The sequence below is a fragment of the Tiliqua scincoides genome, chromosome 4, assembly GCF_035046505.1.
Source record: "Tiliqua scincoides isolate rTilSci1 chromosome 4, rTilSci1.hap2, whole genome shotgun sequence".
Lineage (NCBI taxonomy): Eukaryota > Metazoa > Chordata > Lepidosauria > Squamata > Scincidae > Tiliqua > Tiliqua scincoides.
This window is the reverse complement of record NC_089824.1, coordinates 198633952-198653536: the sequence shown is the minus strand read 5'-3', so window position 1 is coordinate 198653536 and position 19585 is coordinate 198633952. Positions and strand designations below refer to the sequence as shown.

The window sequence follows — 19585 nt, the reverse complement described above, 5'->3', positions numbered from 1 at the left end:
ATATCCCTAAATTTCAATAGCATTTTCTTCTACACAAATAGGCTCAAGTCTTCTGAACACTTGATTAATCTTCTTATGCCAAGAAAGCAAATTGTATTGAGTTCCTGAAAGTGTAAATATAGTCCTCTTGAATAATGCAGTGCTTTGTTCTCAATTGTTCTTGGGTCACAAAGTGTTGTACTTACGGATAGGAGCCTAGATGGAAATCTGTGCATTCAAGAGATTCCAAGATCACTCGGAGAGGGACGGTGGCTTCATAATAGTATATCTGCTTTGCATACAGAAGGTCCCAGGTTCAAACCCTGTCATCGCCAGGTACTGCTGCCAAAAACTGGTGACCAAAACCCTGGAGAGCCACTGCCAACAATGCTGAACTAGGCAAACCAGTGGTCTGACTCATATATTGAGTTTCATATAGAATTGAACATGCAAGGCACTGTACAAAAATGTAATAAAGCCCCTGCCCAGAGGACTTGGCAGACTACCTTAGCTGGCCTCCACACACAGTTCATACTGGAGCATGTCCCCCCCACAACTCAGTAGCATCTCCAAAGTGGACAGCGGTCAGCTGCTCAGCTCTCTGGGTAGAAGAACACACAGATCCTGGCATAGCGTTAAGTTGTAGGAATTTATTTTAAATAACCTACAGTTGATTAAAAGGGAATTCATGATAAAAATAGAAGATACTTGTTGAGGAAAGACGGCGGGAAACTGGTCTTTGCACCACACTAAGCTAACAATGCATCTAAAACTAATGGATTATAGCAAAAAAGGGTTCACATTAAAATTCTGCTTTAATTTTTTTTAAATTTTTTGTACACAATTACAAAAGAAAAAAAATAAAAGCCCTAAAATCTTGATTATTTTTCCATTTTTTTTTTGGACCAAAGCTCACTTCCCTCAAAATCTTATTGACCTGTGAAAGTTCAGTTTACACAATAAAACCTTTCAAGTAAAAGAGGGGAGGGTGGAAGTCTTAAAAAAGGGGAGAAAAAACCCAAACAAAACCCACAAATGTGGATATTTCTGATATATATTATGCACTCAGAACAAAGTATGATGGGAAAACATTTTGTCACCCAATTTGTACTCATAATCCATTAACCCTCCCCAACCCATTCCTTCCTACCTTCTGCAAATCTACATGATCTTTAAGATCAAAAAGAAAAAGTTTAAATATTTTAAAATAATTAAAAGTAGTAAAAATTCACATTAACAAAACAAAAAAAAAACACTCAAGTCAGGAAGGATCTTCCCATCATGCTTTGCTTTGAAAGAGATGTTGCATTTTTTTAATACGTTTTCAATACCATGATGGCGGCAAGTAAAAATGAAAACTGGGTGTTTCCATGATGACCGTTATGGCCAGAGCCAGTTTGTTGAGGGCTTCAGTTGTGTTAAATTAATGAAGGGGGAGGGGTGGGAAAATTAAGGAGTCCATTTTCTATTAAAATATAGAAGTTATTGCAAAACCCTAACTGTAAAAACACACCAATATCTCATTGGATTCTGTATACAGTAGCTAATGATTTTCAGTCTCTACAGTGTAATGGTGAATCTGCCTGTTGGAAGGTTAACAAATTCCCCATCTACCAGTCTTCCCTTCAGAGATAACACACAAACCATACAGTTAGAATTTGGGTCTCTGAAACAGTTTTAAATAAGTTGTCCATAGGACAACTGGCTCAGCTCCTGTATAATATTTCCAGGCATATCTTCTCTCAAAGATGTTGGGTATTTTGTCGGACACTTGCTTTCCCCTCCCGACGTCCCCCCCCCAAATATAAAGGACAAATAAGGCTCACAGTTTATCATCTCCCTAAAACCGGGCTACTCCCCTTCTCTTTCATAAAATTCATCCCATTAAAATCAGGTTAAAACTCATAGTCTTCATCTGCCATGTCAATTGCCCAGGCAAATTTTTCTCGTTGGGTTTTATTATATATCTTCTCTATAGGTATTCCAAATTTCTTGCACCTGAAAGAGAGTACACACACAGTTAACAGCAATATATGAGTACTTAGAAGGGCAGTTTTATGCTACACAGTAAGATGAAACAAATCACCACATTACTTCTGGCAAAGCATAGGAGTAACTCTAGTATCTGCAACCAGAGCTTGTTTGAACTGGTTTGAACCATACATCTTCTCAATGTGGCAGCAAAATTGGTGAAAGTCAACAGGCTGATCAGACCTGGCTTTTTCGGCTGGTTGATGTGTGTGGGTCTGTGTATACCCACACATGTGGCAAAAGCAGGTCAGATGTGTGGTGCGTGCCCTGGATGGAGGCACAGGAATGACCTCTTCTAACTGTGCACTTTCAGCATCTTGAGAATCTTAAGTTTTAACTTCTTTTAATACATACTGGGCAGAAATGAGCTCATTGGCCCAAATGGAAATTCATTCACCCTGGAACAGCTTGGTCACCTGCAGCATCCTGCCAAGTTGTAAAAGAAGATTTTACTATACATTAAGGGCAGATGTGTAGTAAAATGCTCGTTCAACTCTACCCAGAGTAAAAGATGCAGATATCAAAAAGATGCACTAGGCAAGGCTTTGATGTGTGTCAAAATAACTTCACATTTTCTGATCCCATTCTCTGGTTTACACATGGTAGGAGAGCGGGACTGCAGCTATCTCACATCTGTGCATCGCCTGTTCTTAAATTTCTGTGTTGTTCCTCACCTCCCAACAGTTTGATTTCTCCACTATGGAAATATAGGCTATTAGCAGATCAGGCCAACTATTTATAGGGTTTTGAAAACAGAGGTTGTGCAATCCCAAGAGGTGTAAGATTTTCAAAATTCACTTGGGATGCAAAAACTGACACAAAAGCATATGAAGGCTATCCACTGCTGGCAGATATCAAGCGGAAACATTCATCCCAGCAGAACTAGCATCTATTGTCTTTCAATGAATGGGATAAGACAAAGGTTTTTATACCCTCCCCTTCTTCCCCAAATGGGAGGCCTACCAGGCAACAGAAATTCTAGGATCCAAGTAATTTAGTTTGGAGGTTCCCAAGGCAATTTGCTTGTTTTCCTCTCGGTCTGTAGCCTGAACCTCCAACTTCATCAACTGCTCCTCAATCCTTTGTACGGCTTTCTTCTTACTCTCCACAGTCCTGCAAACAGAAAATAGGCAGGGATTATAAATGGTTTCTCAGTACATTATTTTGCCATGGAAATTAAAAATCAAAGTACAGAAAACATTTGCAAACAGACAGACTTAGCAAAGTATATAGAAAGTTTTATCAATGAACTCCAGTGCTGATATAAGAAGGAATTCTCATATTAAAAGAGTAAAATGCTTTGCAGTGTTTATCTTCTTTGTCCTTATGATAACAATGTACAGTATGCTGGTACTGTTCCCAGTAAACAGATATGGATTAAGGCCAACAGATGTGGTGACTTACGCAAGGTGGCCCAGAAAGATCTTGGTTCAGTAGAAACTGAATTGAGGTCTTCTGGTCAAATGCCAACATACCAGCAACTATGCCAACATTTGAGGCTTTCACAGAATGCTTACTGAACTGAACCAACACACAGATAAAAAAGCTGACTCATTCTTTAATATCTTTTGTACAGGTCCTTACTTGGTAGTGTGCATGTACTGGAGGCCCAAATATAAGATGACCATAGAATACAATATACAGTTCTGGTTGCCATACCTTAAGAGGGCTACTATAGAACTAGAAAAAGTACAAGAAAAGAGAAACCAACATTATTAGAGGGCTGAAGAATCTTCCTTATGAGGAAAAGCTACAACCTTAGGGTTTTTTTTTATATTGGGAAAAAACAGTGATTAAGGGAGAATGATCGAGACTTTAAATTATGCATGATATGGGGACAGAGAGGTTTTTCTCCTTCTCTCATACAACTAGAACCAGAGGGCATCAAATGAAAACTAATGGTCTGGAAACTGAGGAGAGATAGAAGGAAGCGCTTCTTCACACAGTGCATAATGTGTCTGTGGAATTCATTGCCGCAAAATGTGGTGATGACCATTAGTTTGGATGGCATTAAAAGGAAACTGAACAAATTTATGGAGGACAGGTCTATTACTAGTCATTATGCTACTGAATACCTCTTCAAGGGGAGAAAATGCCTTCTCTCCTGATTGTGGGCTTTCCAGGGGCAGCTGGTGGGCCATTGTGGGAAACAAGATGCCAAATTTGATGGGCCTTTGGCCTGATCCAGCAAGGCTTTCTTACATGAGACTACAGAGCAGTGGTTCCTAAACTCTCAGGGAGAGTTTGGGACACTGTAAAATGAGGGGGGTGTGTGGCAATGCAACTGTGCTACCCCAGGGAACAAAAAGACTTTTTAAAACTTACCTGGGGGTTGCCAAGGCTCTCCAGTGGGTCTGGGGAGCCTGCAACACCTTCTGCAGTCCTCCTTGTGCCTCCAAACTCCTGTAAAAAGTGAAAAAGCCACTTCTGGTTTCGTGACGAAAACTGGAAGAGATTTTTTCACAACATTTACTGGAGTTTGGAAACATGGGGAGGACTGCAGAGGGAGCTGCAGGCTTCCCAGACCCTCCAGAAAGCCGTACTGACTCCCAGGTAAGTTTTTAAAAGCCCTTTTGTTTCCTACAGCGATGTGATTGTGTCAAGTACATCCCTGCCATCACTGTCACCCCAATCCTTAAGAGGGAAGTGACAGTGGCTGGGGTGTTGTGACTCCCCAGTTTAGGAAGCTCTACTACAGAGCAAAGCAGTGATGGCCAAGGACTGGTTCAAAGGCAGAATATGGTACTCCATTTGTACTCCAACAACTGCCAGGTTAGAAGTGGTGACTCCTGTGCTGTTCTCAGCCTAGCAACATTGCCTCTTAAAGAAAGGATGGAAAGCAGCACTGGTCAACCCCCCAAGAAGTGTGTGTTGCTACTTCTAAACCAGCAGCACCTCAGCCTACCCAACACTCATTGAGAAGATTCTCTGAGAGATGCCCCTTCCAAAGCAGTGGAAAGGTTGAGATTGAGGGCTCAAAAGCGCACACAGGAGAGCTCTAGAGACAGGTTTGCATAACCATTGGGGTTCCTTTTTTTTAGAAGAAAAAACCCTCTCATGAGGTATCTCATGGAGTACACCTTGTGAACTAGGCTCACTACTGGCTAGTCTCAAGGTTTGGTAACCATGTAAGCCTAGAGACAGTTCAGAAGCAGCATGGAAAGGAAAGTATTCATGAACTAATGTGATGGTATTCAAAGGAGAAATATTTTAACAGAGATCTCATTTTGAATCAAAGATTTATGGTGCACCACAATGAACTTCTTGGATACATGCACATGCCACAGCAGCCAGACTTACTTTTTAGACTTCTCATCCCTCCGGACCTTGGCATCAGCTTTGGCGCTTTTCAGTTCTCTTCTGGCATCAGCCAACTGGTCCTTCTTGGCATCAATCTGGACAAGGCAAAAACCCAGCAAAAGGTAGGAGTGGGAAGGAATGAAACTGACAAGCTGCAAAGAGCTAATAAAGAATTTTTCTCTTTTACCAGTCTCCTGGGTAACATACAAACACCCTAGTGGAGTTTTCATAAAAAATGTGAAAGCTGCACCACAAGTTCAGAAAACCTTTTTCCTCTATTTTATAACCTACAATAAACTGGGACATATATTTTTAGAAAAGAAAGCAAGACTCAAGCTTGCAGAAGTGACTAGCAGGATTCTAGATACCAAACTCAAGGCACCTACCTTGGAAGAAGCAAGGATTTATCCAGCACCCCCTACTCCCCAAATATATAACTCCAGTCGTATGCATTGCCAAACTGAGAAACTCCAACATTACTCAGCAGCCAAAATGTTTTCAATACATTATTTGTGTTATATCAGATGTGTTGGGAAGGTGGCATGTTTAAGATTCACAGACTTCTTTTTCAGTAGGGAATTAGCTCTGCACAATTCAAAAACTTCCACTCTGTTGATGCAACAGAATGTTATCATCAGAATTTTTTTTAAAACAGGTGCAGCAACCTTTCTCCTAAATTACTTGTCTACATTATAAATCATTGAGTTTCAAAATTTAGGTGCTCTGACAATATCTGGAAACATGCATAGAAATGGTCTTTTTAACAGTTAACAGTGCCATCAGCAGGCTGCAGTGAACATTCTAAAACCAATAGGCAGAAAACCTGGGAAAGATACAGGCTGCAATTTAATTAAATCCAGCAAAATCCCTGGGGCTCAGGAAGAGTTATACAAAGATTCAAATGGACAATTACACAAGACAGGATCAGTTATCTTCATATAAATAAGGGAATTCAGTGAACATATTGTACAATATGATTTGGCAATGCACAACCAGCAAGCATTCTATGTAACCAAGTAACTGGAAACTTTTCAAGATTGAGATGGGATGGACTCTAAGTTTTCTGTGCTGATCCAGCAATGTTTTTATGCAAAAGGAATGAAAAGTGTAGTTTTACCATCTGTGGTTGGCTAAAGAGAGAATTGAAGCTGGAAGATTCACAACTTCATTCACCTATTGAATTGAATCTTTTATTGCGGTCACTGACCAGTACACTTCATTCACCTAATTGTGCCTGACAGACTTTCCAGCTCCTCTGAAAACAATGGTAAAAATGAGCTTGGGGGAGGAAAGAGAAGGCAGCCAAGTCATTATTATCATTTTGTCAAAGCTGTAGGACCTAATAATGAAAGCAGCCAGGTTAGGGATTATGGAAGCCAAAATAACACCCCAATGATTAATAAAACAGAATGACTTATTGAGAGGGTTATTTTAGATTCAGGCTGTAGACCAACCTAACCACATTGACCTCAGGGCTTTTGTCAGAAATAACCTGAAAAGGAAAAGGGTGAGTTAGAGGAGCGAAACACAAACAGGTGCCTGAATGTATAAAGACCTACAATTTGGGGATGGGGATGGAATAGAGCAGGGGGACAATTCAATGTTGTGTTTCTCAGAAAAGACTGTAAGGTGAAGCACACATCTTGCTCCAGCCTCAAGTGCAAAGCAGATAGAGGCACTGAACTTGTTTTTAAGACCAAGAGTCAAAAGAGAATACCAGAGAATTTAAAGAAAACTGCCCAGAGCACTTCAAAGGGTTGGTCTACAATAAATACCTGACCATGTGATAAAACTGTTCATTGATTTTATCACTTCAGACTACAGGTAGAAGAAAGTTGCACATTCCCCACCTTGCATATAGAAAACTAGCAGAGAGAAGGCCAAGGACCTTCCTGCTAACCTTTCATATTTCTATGTGTATGGAACTTCATTATTTGGGAGAAGCATTCAGTCCTATGATCCCACATGCAATCTCTAGCATCTCAGTTGAGGAATACTTTTACCATGCCTTTTGTTTGGGTGGAGAAACATCAGATTTTGGCTGAAGTCATTTGGTCAAGATGCATTCATACAAAGTTTTTCTGGGATACATCTTTATGGTACCCCAGGGATGTCTCAGAAGAGCTCCAGAGTATTTATTGCACCAGCTCAGCTTCTGGTAGTCATTAAACCAAATGACCTCAAAGAAAGAGAATGAAAGCACTGAAAGTGAACTCATGAATTTGAGCTCCTTGTTCCTGCAACAGCCCCTATCATCCCCAGAAAAGCTGCTTCTGAATGGCTTCCTCAGGGAGGAGGAAACTACCTCAGTAGGAGGTAACCCCTGCTAACTGGATAAGAGGCACTTTTTCAAGTGAGTGCTCCTCTTTTTAGCAGGGGGAGAGTAACTGGTCCACCTCACCCCAGCAGTGTCTTTTCTAGTGGCTGTCTGCTGGTGTTCTCTTGCATCTTTTTAGATTGTGAGCCCTTTTGGGACAGGGAGCCATTAGTTATTTGATTTTTCTCTATAAACCGCTTTGTGAAGTTTTAGTTGAAAAGCGGTATATAAATACTGTTGTTAATAATAATAATAATAATAATAATAATAATAATAATAATAATAATAATAATAATAATAATAATAGGAAAGATTGGAAACAAAAGATTGGTATCACTATGTGTGGTTTTCTTGCCCCACTAAAGACACTTTAGGTATTTCCGCAGGCCTAAGTTAACTTGCAAAATGAGCCATTCAACTAAATATGGGGAGAAGTAGATAGTTTTGGGAGAAGCTTGGTGTGAAGGGAAAGGATTTGAGGGATTCCAAGCTGTCTATAATAAAAGTGAACAGGATTCCTCTTCCATAAACCAGAGAAACAAACGTAACTAGTGAGGTAGTCTAAGAAAAGAGCTTGACACAAATCATTTATGCAACAGAGGTAACCCCAACATTGGTTATGTCTTAGCTTGGCTTTTAACTAAAGGTGAAGCGGTTACCTTGGTCTGTAAATTCATCATGGATTTCTCAAAGGTCTTTGGAGGTGCCCTCTGGTGGTTGCAGAGAATAGCAACAGCTCTATTGGCACGGTTATAAGATAGAATCTTTGCTGGGACATTATCATCCGCTGGAAGAGTTCAAAACGGACAAGTGAAATTGGCATATCAGATGGGTTGCCTCACTTTTTGATAGGTTTGATAGGTGAGAGACTAGCAACTAGGCCCTCAATCAGCTGTTGCCAACTAAGAGCTGCTGTAGCGTATTCACATACACTAGACAACCCACTCTTTGTCTCAGTCTCTCCCTTGCAATATGGAATATTTTTTCAAATATGCAGGCTGTGTTTCAGCAAAGCTCCCCAAACAACTTAAGATAATAGTAATCGACTACTTTACAGGGTTTTTGTAAAATTACAACAGCAATGTGCATGAAGCAATTCAACTGCATACTCTAAGGTGCTGTGTAATAGCCAAATATGGTTATCTATTGGATACAGGACTCACTTAAACACTTCTTGACAATCAGTAATCATCTCCAATTCCCAAGTTATTGGGGATACAAAATTATACAAATGAACAGGAAAGCAGCTAGCCAGCCCCAGATACCCAATGGAGAGCTCATTCAAACAACTTTCTACCTCTTCTTAAACCCATCTCTGTATCAAGATCACATCAACACAGGAAGAAACAAAGTAAGACATTTGCTAGTTCAAAGGCACTTACCGGTAGTGAGCTCCTTTAGTTGCTGCTGTAGCGTAATGGAGGCATTATATGTTCGGAATACCTTGGCTGTCAGGCCTTCCATAAGGTCTTGAAGATGCTTATTTAAAATGCTAGTCTAACATGAGAAAAGGGAGGAAAATAAAAGGAAGGTCATTCATTCATTCCATCACTAATTACAAGTATGTCTTAGTCAAAAAATGAGAATCCTTCCTATTCTCACTATTTTGGAGCGGTGAACACCTCTGCACAAAACTTTCATTTGATCTTTTGCAATACTCTCAAAGCTCTGCAAGTAGATATGCCCATTCAACGGATGGCAGGTACATTAACAAATTCAGCTGGGAGAAACTGAGCTGCAGGTCATAAAACAGAAAGAGGTATTAGGATTGTGGGCTTCAGCTTGTCATAAGCTGGGCCCACGTCGAACACCAACATGCAAAATGGGATCTACTTTCAAAAGTGCTAGAGGTGAGTGAAAAAATGGCTATGGTTCCTCTTCTTTTATCACCTGGTGTTGTTTAATTACCACTTGCTGTTCCTGTGTTGTGTTGTCCCTTCTTTCCCTAGGCCAATTGGAAGGAGAAAAGGGATAGAGAGTAGTGTGGCAACAACATGCATTCGGTTTTGAAAGGCAGAGGAAGGAAAAAAGGATGGGAGGAGAGGCAAGGCAGTGTGCCTCCTGGGGCAGGAAAGAGCAGAAGCCTGGGGGAGAGACTGAGGGGGCTCACTAAGGACTGGGAGATATAGTGAAAACAACCCCTTCTAATCCACACTTTCTGGTGAAATAAATCTCTTCTGGGACTATTACCACTGGCTATTATTCAAACAATGCAGGCATGAGCCTCAAAACAAAATGGCAGCAGCAATGCTGCCAAACCTGAGGTCAGGCTGAGACCTTCTGGGTCCCAAAACTCTATTCAAGACCTCTGTATTCAAAGATATTAATAAATGATGAAGTAGAGAAAATGTCTTCCGCTAGGAAGGTTGAGGAATTCCAATACACTGAAGACTGTCTCTCCCACTTTTGGAGTTTGGCAGATACTTCTATTAAGTGTCAGGAGTGGCGCTGCTCATTCAAGTTAGCCACTCTATAGTTTCCTATAACCTCTAACTGCATGTTGGTTTCTACAGGGCAAGTACTCTCAGCTGAATAAAAACTGCCATCATTAGTAAAAAAACACATTAAAAATTTGCCTCTTCTTCAAGTCAAAGTAATTTCTATCTGCTGGCTCCAGATGAGACACTGTCATCACAAAGTAGGCAATAGATGCCATAGCAAGCATGTCTATGAAAAGTCTCCTTGCTTATAGCACATAACACTTGCCATTGAGAGGCTGAGCAGGCACTTACATTGAGTCTATCAAAGAGATCATCTTCAGGCTGCTTGTTCTCCATGAACAACTGAAGGTTCTTAAAAACCTACAAAGCAAGCACAGGGGAAAGAAGATAACCATTATCACAAGGCACAGGGAAGCTGGGTGTTATAGTGGTACAGCACAGTCCTCCTCACTAGTTTATGTGAAAACCTAGCCTAAAAGGCACTGTGCTTTACTGTCCAACAGGATGTGTGTTGATGGGTCTTGTTAACATTGGATAGAAGGTACATTGCCACTATGCAGTGTTAGTGAATGAAGAACTCTCCAACTTCACAACAGAACCCAACTGACAGATCACAGAATTTGCTGTCCCTTTCCTACAAGAAAAAAACGCAAAAAGCTCCTTCAGTAACAACCATAATTTTTTTTACACTCTTATGATGGCTTGGATAGTTTAAGAGACCAGATAAATTCATGTTATAAAAATATTGATAGACCTTTTATAGCTAAATAATGAACCTCCATAGTCAGTGGCAGTACAGCTGTTGAATAGAATGCCTTCATTTCTATTGGCTGGCTTCCTAGCAGCATCTGGTTAGCCACTGTTGGGTCTGATCCGGTAGGGCTCATTTTATCAGATGATTGCTTTCTGTACCCCATCTCAGTCTGAATACCCTGATAATATCTTCACACTCATGAAGGTCACTAAATCCTCAGTGTTTTCAAAGTTCTTCACTTTCCTTAAATATATGACAGCAGATGATAAAAATTCCCTTACCCTTTTCTCAACAGGAACCTTGTTGTAGTATCTGATGGAGTCTTTACCGAGGAAGTCAAACTCTACCACATATTCCTGGCCATCCAATTCTGTATGCAAATTTATATGTTCCACACGGAGGGAGCAGCAGCCTACCGTGTCAGCCGTCTCTCCTTCTTCTTTCTCATTACCAGCTCTCAGAGCGAGCTACAAATACGAAACAGTGAGGAAGAGCAGAGGGATGTCACAAACAGCAATCAAAGCAAACAGAAGCATGTTTAACTGCTCAGGTTACTTGGGGTGGGAGCAGTGCTGCTTCAGGGTTCCTTGAGCTAACATATCATCAATTTTAATTTCACAGCTCAGCTTCAAGACATCTACAAATTCAGTTAAAGTGAATGTTCAGCTAAATGTTGACTGGACAAAATAACAAAGTTCAGATTGGTGAAAGATTCTCTGTAGCTCAAATGGGGGACTTGCGGTACATTGCCCATCCATTCACCACCAGATACTTTTGATGAACTAACATGGAGAGGGAAGTTTAGTGCATGCAATACTTCTGTTTAATTCTCATGTTTGGATTCCAGAATAGTCACTGCAGAAATTCTGTCTACTTTTGATGCCACCTCTTGCTAATGGCTCTGTATAAGGCAAAAGAGTATTGTGTGGACAGCAAAAGTGGGCAGATTGTAGCTGCAGAAGCATTCATTTAGCTCAGTTAATCAATTACAAATGTGTCTAATTTGTGACAGGGAGGTGCCCATCCATGCTTTAGGAGTAGCATCTTTTAGATACTTCCTGAAAATTCAATACCAATAAGCACCCCTACGACTTTCTTCCAAAACCTCTCCACCATCTTCTTTACTGTTATGCTTCAAGAAGCTTATTTGTTTCAGTTTAACCCATTTCTTCCCAGCTCACATTTGATTCCTGTTGCGTATATGCACTGTTGGGCAGAAATGGCTTAAGCAGCCTAAGCTCAGGAGCTCTGCTTATCTATGCAAAAAGGAGGTTGCTGGAAAAATGACTAAGCCTCACTTTGTCAATGAAGTACAGTGCAACGGCCCTTTGCCGCACTTTCATCTCTTTGGACTTCCAGTCTTCTCGATACTGATTTCGAATCCTATCTACACATTTCTTCAATCTCCGGGCGGTCTCGTATTTCTGCCAGTCTTTTTCACCCTGCAGAGACAATCATAAGCAACAGCATGATGACTTGCACCAGAGCATGAGAGTTCCAGTTTGGAGACAGAGGTTTAGAGCAATGTTTGAAACTTCCTTATTACCATCTAACAGAGAGTACTCCATTTTTCTGATTGATGCTTCCCTGTGCCAGAAGCGCATATTGAGAAAGCTTTCTAGATTACAGCAAGCTGGTTGCAGAAACTAAAAGGACTGAGCGCTCTTCAATCTGCCATTAGGCACACTAGACATGACTCCCCATAGCACACTAGACATGACTGAAGCAGTCTACAGAGCTTAAGGCAAACCATCACCTTGATTCTAGAGCTGGGGTTCAACATAATGTATTTAATAGATCCTTGGATGTTCTCCGTCCACGATACCAGCCAGGTAACCTTGTTATCGTGCCGGACTTCCTTCCATTTATGCCCAGGGGGAGGTGAAGGAATTTTGGAATCTCTGCACAGAGAAAAACAAGAAAGGAGAACATAGATATGGTTCAAAGTTAGGAAAACAGAACTATGAAAGAAATTACAAATACCAGCAAAATACAATGTGCAGGAATGTGAAAGAAACCAGAATTACAATCTTCACGCTGTGGTTGCAAATGTGGTTGCACTGAAGGACAATGCAAAGGAAACTATGCTTTGGGGCTGAGATGTAATTGAACCAGGAAGACCAGCCTAGTTCAGACTGTTTTGAGCATGCAAGGGGGAGAGAGAAAGCTTTATGTTCATGATAAATTACAAGTAAATAAATGACAGTTCCAAACCTGGAGAACCTGGAGAACAGTTCAGGCAGTGTGGAATAGTAGCATAGATCAAAATACAAATCATAACAAGCACTGCCTTGATTTGCCAGGTACTTTGAGAGCTGAAGCCTGTCAAGCAGCATTTGCCCATAGCCTGCCATGGGGGAGGGTGTGAGATGGGAAATGGCCACAAACATAATTCTACGGTTCTAATAAGATGTAGAACTGCCAAATAGGCCTGATTACTGAGGAACTATATGGTTGGCAGAGCACCTGTGAGCATCAACAAAAACTGGTTCTCAATCTTTAGAACAAAAACATTTCCTGGATTTCCCCCCCAGCTGTTTTAAATGGCTTACATCACTCATCCATTTCCTCGCATTTGTCTATCACCATACTGCCCTGCATTCACCATCCTTTCTATACTACAGAGATACCCTGCTCCACAGACATATCAAGTTTCTAATATTCTTTTTTTTTTTTTTTTACTACTGAGCATTTGGCCACTGTTCCTCTGCTTCAAAATATAAGCCATTAGGGTCTTGAACTGTATGGAATCTTCAACAAATCTAAGACAGCAAGTATTGGGCAGGAGGGATTCTATGTCATTGCAGCATACCAGGATGGCTGGGGTTATACTGTGCTGCACAGCCTTCAGGAACTACCATGATATCTATGTACCAAGATAATGTTTGGAAGTCACAGGATGCTGTTATTCACAGAGTGATGAAGTCTCAGGCTGGACAGCGGCTGGGCCTACAGTATAAGCTGCTCTGAGCTTCCTAAAGAATATAACAACCCCTCGCTCATAGTCACTGTTTAACAAATTGATCCAAACACTGGCTAACCCAAATCTTTGCCAGCTTATACTATGGAAACACAAAACAACCTTACCAAACCAATGACATGACATTAGGCGTGGTGTCGAAAGTCATTCAGCTTGGGCACAGGTTCACACATATCAGTCGGCTTACCTTGCCAGGATGTCCCCTGAACCCTCACAGAACCAATGGTGACTTTAGTGCACAATGCAATATTGGGGAAACTTGGGGGGGGGGATTGCAGGGCTTTGTCTTTAGGCTACCACTGCATGACATCACAACATTTCTGTTGTGAACTCTGAACTCTTGCAAAAGGTCATGCTTGGTACACACAGTAGTAACTGAGCTCCAGCACTACAGATTACCATTTAAGACATACCAAAGAGGCAATTGCTAGCTGAGGCTCTAAAAAAAAATATCACTGTGGCTGATAGGTTATTTGGGGTGAGGTGTCTGGGCACTGCTGCTACATATTATGGACCCATTATCTCCTAGTCAGCTTGTGACATCTTCCATGCTCACTTGCTACAATTGATGATGATGTCTTCTGGCATGATCCTTCTCTTCAGCATGCCCATTTTGGGATGGTTGCCACGCCCTCTGAAGAGACCTGGAGGCTCAATCTTGAAGTTGGCAATTCTTTCTTTGTGATTATCCATGATACAAAAACCATATTCTTTTAATAACTGCTCGTTCTCCTCTTTAATTTTCTAAGACAGACACACACAAAAAGGAAACAAAAATATTATGACATACCGAGAGTGTCCACAGTACAATAAATTCATCAACTGTATTCACATTGTGCTCTAGTCCTCTGCATGAGCCATTTTATACAAATTGTATGTACAGCGCAAGGAAAGAACTGTTCTTGCAATAGCCTTACAGTGTTAGGCTTGGTCTAGATGCTGCAAGAATGGCCTGAAAACATCGTCAGTGTGTTTATTTGTGCCTGCCAAGGCTAGAACTCACAGAGTGAGATCCAGAGACAGTTATACATCCAAATTTTGAGACTCAACCTATTGACCTTGAGATTTCCCTGTTCACAAAGAAGAATTAGGAGTATGTGTGGGGAAGCAGAAGTTTGGATATTAGTCTTACCCTGTTCAAGTGTCTCCTCATTAACCACTTTTTTTACCAGGACATCTTCTCCTTTCCCCTTCCTCTTAACATGTCACATCTTGGACTAGGTTGTAAGCCCCATGAGCAGAACTTGGTTTACATTTTAATTGCTATACAACATCTAGTAGTTTTAGATGCTTTATAAACAAACAAGTAAGAGAGGAAAATGAAGGGTAAACAGCTACAAAAGAGGACATGCTGACATGTCTGTGATCCACAATTTGGAAGAACATTTTTATTCCTTGTTAAGTAATCTACTGCCAAATGTATGGATTTTAAGACATGTTAGGAGGCCAAAATAATCTATCCAAATTACCAAATGTGCATGTGGATCTAGGGCCGGAATAACACCAGCAAGCCTCCTCACAAATTACATTATTTATGCTGTCCATTTGAGATTATTTAAGTGTAGTCACAAAAAGTTAATGTATGAATTGATGAACAGGTGTTTGAGGAGTACATTTATGAAAATGTATTCTCAAAAAGACAAGCTATGGTTCCTTGGACATACACAGAGACTTTTACAGATATGGTTTAGTACTACAAGAAGGAGCCATGTAATACACTTCTGCTTTCTTTCTCTTGTGTAATTCAATGAGTTACTTTTCCTTTTAATCAACTTACTGCTTGATATTACATTTGAACTCTCAAACAGTGGTCTTCCAAACAATAGTTACAAACCACCTTCACAATGTGGTTGCAAATATGGTTTGGAGGACAAATGCAAACCATATTTGGGGGTTCAGATGTAATTAAACCAGCAAGAATAGTCTACTTCAGACTGTTTTGTGCACGAGGGGGAAGAGGAAAAGCGTCTCTTCCACGGGCTTAAGTAAATCACAGATTCCAGTTGTGTACAAATCTGGAAAATTGTGCTTGATTTCAAACCACATTTAGGAAATAAACCAAAATCTGAAACCACAGTTTAATCCTGGCTTGTTTTCCTCAGATGTGGCTTTTTAAGAGAATCACAGTTCTGAGTTCATGTACAAAACAGGTTGCTGTTCTATAGATTTTTAACTACAGATTTTTGAGTGCAAACAAATGGAGTTCTGTGTAGTTTTGCAAGTTTCAGAGCTTTGTCAAATATTCTGCCCCTGCTCCTGAGGGGCGGGGGACGACGACCCTGTGTTCTTTGATGGTGGGTGGAAGACCCATCTCTAAGTTCCTTTGGGCTGTATCCCCTAAGATTAAATTGTAATATTTGAAGAGATCTAGCAGCTGGAGTCAGATTTGCAGAGGTGATGGTTGACTTGCTTATGTAGCAGGAAACCATAACTCACTGTAGCATAGAACTCATGGGGAGGAGGGAGGCAGAGGAAAAAGTGCATGAGCACAGGACTTTTTCCAGTCCTTGGCATTGTGACTCAACACTGCCCTTGGTAGAAAACTCGTTGCTGGGTAATACGTTGCTGGGTAATTTGTAAAAAGGCACTAACACAGAACGAGAGGCCAAGTAACTACTAGGAGTGCTTCTGCACTCCTATCAACATCACTGTCACCTGAAATGAGAAACAAAAACAAGCATGTGTGCCACCTCAATTCCATTATTAATAGGAAGAGGAAAGTGTTCATCGGTTTCTGCTAAATGAATACATAAAAGAGGCCAGCCTATTCCTTACTCTCACCCACCACTGGGAATCTTTTCGAGTTCTGGCACCATAGGCCTTTTAAAACTAATGAGAAATGCATTCACTCTCAGATACAACCACCTCTCCCCAAGGAGGGGAGATTCACAATGCATTATTAAAAAGCACCAAGTGGAAAGTAATATTCTAGCTCTTACTGCAGTCCATAGGTGATCATGTGATGAATCTCATCCCTATTAAAGAGATTTCAGCCATGGAACACACCAAGGAGCAGGGAAATGGATCAATGATTATTTTTATATAAACCAGGAGATTTCCCAAGAGATGCCAATTTCTTATTTCTACTGAGCACTATCTGTGACATCAGGACAAAGCACAAAATTCAAAGCAAAATATGTGGAAAGATGTTAGAGGGGACTAAACACCTTTTCAATCCCTGAAGGCTTAAGCAGCAGCATGTTTTTCCAAATTGGGAGATTTTAGTTAATCCACTCAGTGTGGAACAAAAGATTATTATATGATCCGGTAGATTGAGAACAGGTGGCACAGACAGTGTAGTCTGATCATAACCTTTGTTTTTGACTCATAAGCCTTTCCAAAACACATTCTAAGTCAAGTTACCTGTTTCTCCTCCTTGGTCATCTGTTTTCTGGCTTCTGACTGCGCTTTGAAATACTGACTCATATGGTTGAAGTCACACTTGCTGAGGCTGGTAATGGTACTCTTTTCTTCTGAGGTCATTTCCTGCAAAAGGAAAATTAGATCTTAAAAGCATTCTTAGAGCTAGAGAAGGAAACTGACAATCATTTAGTACAAAATAAGTTTGGATTCTGCTATCATAAATAAGACCTGCTGCATTATAAGGACTATATCTAGAAAAGCCCAGCTGAAAGAAAATGCTTTGGGATTGAATCTCTGATCCTGTCTGGCATCAGGTATGAGAAGGTGTGATGTAGTGCTGTGTGATGAAATTTCAGCTACATTCTGCTCCAAAGAGATGCAAAATATCCACTCAGGACTCAGGGTTAACAAGCTGAAATTTAGACAAAGATTCTCAGATCTCCTAACTAAGGGCCCAATCCTATCTAATTTTCCAGTGCTGGTGCTGTGCCAATGGGGCATGCACTGCTTCCTGTGGTGGGGAGGCAGTCACAGAGGCCTCCTTAAGGTATTGGAACATTTGTTCCCTACCATGGGGCTGCATTGCGGCTGCATTAGTGCTGGAAAATTGGATAGGATCGGGCCCTGAGTCAGCAACAGGAAGTCAACTTGCTTTGGGCAGAACGGCACACCTTTTTGAAGGATCAGATACACAGGGGAATATTTGTGGATCCAGTGTTGTTCCTTAATACTCAGATAGCGACCACAGCACTAGCTCAGGTTTGGCTAATTCTCCAGCTGCACCCGTTTCTGTCTCAATCAAACCTGGTCAATGGAATCCTCACATTAGTTACTTCAAAACTGGATTCCTGTAATGTGCTCTTTTGTGGCAGCTGACCATGAAGACCCCCCCATCTCCCCCCCAAAATTCAAGTGATGCAAAATACAGCTACTATTGGGTGCCTGATGACATGATCAACAGGTACCCAACATTACTACTGATGCAGCTGCATCACTAGTAGTAACATCACTACTGATGCAGCTTCATGGGTTGCCTTATGTTTCTGACTATGATTCAAGGTACTAGTTATGACTTTTAAAGCCTACACAATTTAGGACCAGAGTATCTCAGGGATAGCATTCTCTCACATGAATCTGCTTGACCCTGAGAACTCTTTCAGATGCTGCTGTTTTATATTTGCAATACATTTTTTAAATTTTTATTGTAAGTTGCCTTGAATCTGATGAGGTAGGGCTTGTACAAAATTTATTTTAAATATATATCAATGCATGTGTATTGCTTAATGTTGCTTCCATAATGCTTTGATGCTCCAAATTTTGACTTTTTTTCCATTCCTGGCAAGGAATGGAGAAAACCAGATTGTTTTAACACACATTCAAGTAATTGCCCTGGTATCTAAAAGCTCTTCCTAACTTCCTCAGTAATGATTCAGCTTTCCATCAGACTAGTTTTATTATTATTAATTTTTATCTTCAAAGCTAAGCTCTCAGGATGCCAAATTCTGCAACTGTGCAATGATCCTGCCAACATGATCTAATTACATTTGCATCCTATCCCACAAGAACTACATGGGAATGAACACATTCTAAAATTCTGTGTTAGGTAAAGTTGAAAATTGCCTCATCCAAAGTGAGCTTGAGGGCTGAATGAAGATTTTAAGTCTAGCTGCTCCACAGTTGCTCTTAATAAGTGACATTCATTTACCTGTTAGATATTTATCATACCCTTCCTGTAAGGAGTTAAGGGTGGCATACATGATTCTCTTCCTGCTTATTTTACCTTCATAACTACCCTGCAAGGTCTGAGTACCAAGTACAGATTCGACAGAGGAACAACTGTCAGATTTCAAAGCTTTGGCCAGTCTGCTACCATTCTGCAGCAGTACACCACAACACAGTAGCATGATCAAGCTGGGTTTGAAAAAAAGTCAGACCATTTCAGTTTTCACAAAAACTTTAGGTAGCATCTCATGTTAATTCAGAAGCAAAGCGAACTCTCCTCGTGACTGGCAGCACTCAGCATATTTCTCAACTTTAGGACACAAGAAACAATAAGAGGAGCCAGACTAGATGTCTCCAATGCACTCTTACAAGCTCCAGCTGCATGGGTGTGCAGAAACATAATTTAATTACACATGCCCCCAAAGAAGACACCGAGGCTCATTGTTATCTGTCCGGAAAATTCCTTGAAATGACTAAAACCTTTGCTTTGTTTATAAATGCTTACTTGAAACAGAACCATAATTATACAATCTCAATTCCTAAAAATATAACACACACATAAGAACATAAGAACATAAGAACAGCCCCACTGGATCAGGCCATAGGCCCATCTAGTCCAGCTTCCTGTATCTCACAGCGGCCCAACAAATGCCCCAGGGAGCACACCAGATAACAAGAGACCTCATCCTGGTGCCCTC

At 40.7% G+C, this 19585-nt stretch overlaps 1 protein-coding gene across 1 annotated transcript in view; it reads right to left on the bottom strand.

The window, feature by feature from the left end:
* Positions 1-609: 609 nt before the first annotated feature.
* Positions 610-19585, bottom strand: part of TOP1 (DNA topoisomerase I) — a 111500-nt gene continuing 92524 nt past the window's right edge. Inside the window, exons 11-21 of the mRNA XM_066623624.1 lie at positions 17166-17288; positions 14359-14546; positions 12579-12723; positions 12121-12264; positions 11104-11289; positions 10360-10428; positions 9010-9124; positions 8287-8414; positions 5311-5405; positions 2974-3123; positions 610-1977 (exon numbers count right to left, since the gene is read on the bottom strand). Coding sequence (XP_066479721.1) covers positions 1875-1977; positions 2974-3123; positions 5311-5405; positions 8287-8414; positions 9010-9124; positions 10360-10428; positions 11104-11289; positions 12121-12264; positions 12579-12723; positions 14359-14546; positions 17166-17288 — 1446 coding nt within the window. The 3' untranslated portion in view covers positions 610-1874. The remainder of the gene's footprint in view (positions 1978-2973; positions 3124-5310; positions 5406-8286; positions 8415-9009; positions 9125-10359; positions 10429-11103; positions 11290-12120; positions 12265-12578; positions 12724-14358; positions 14547-17165; positions 17289-19585) is intronic.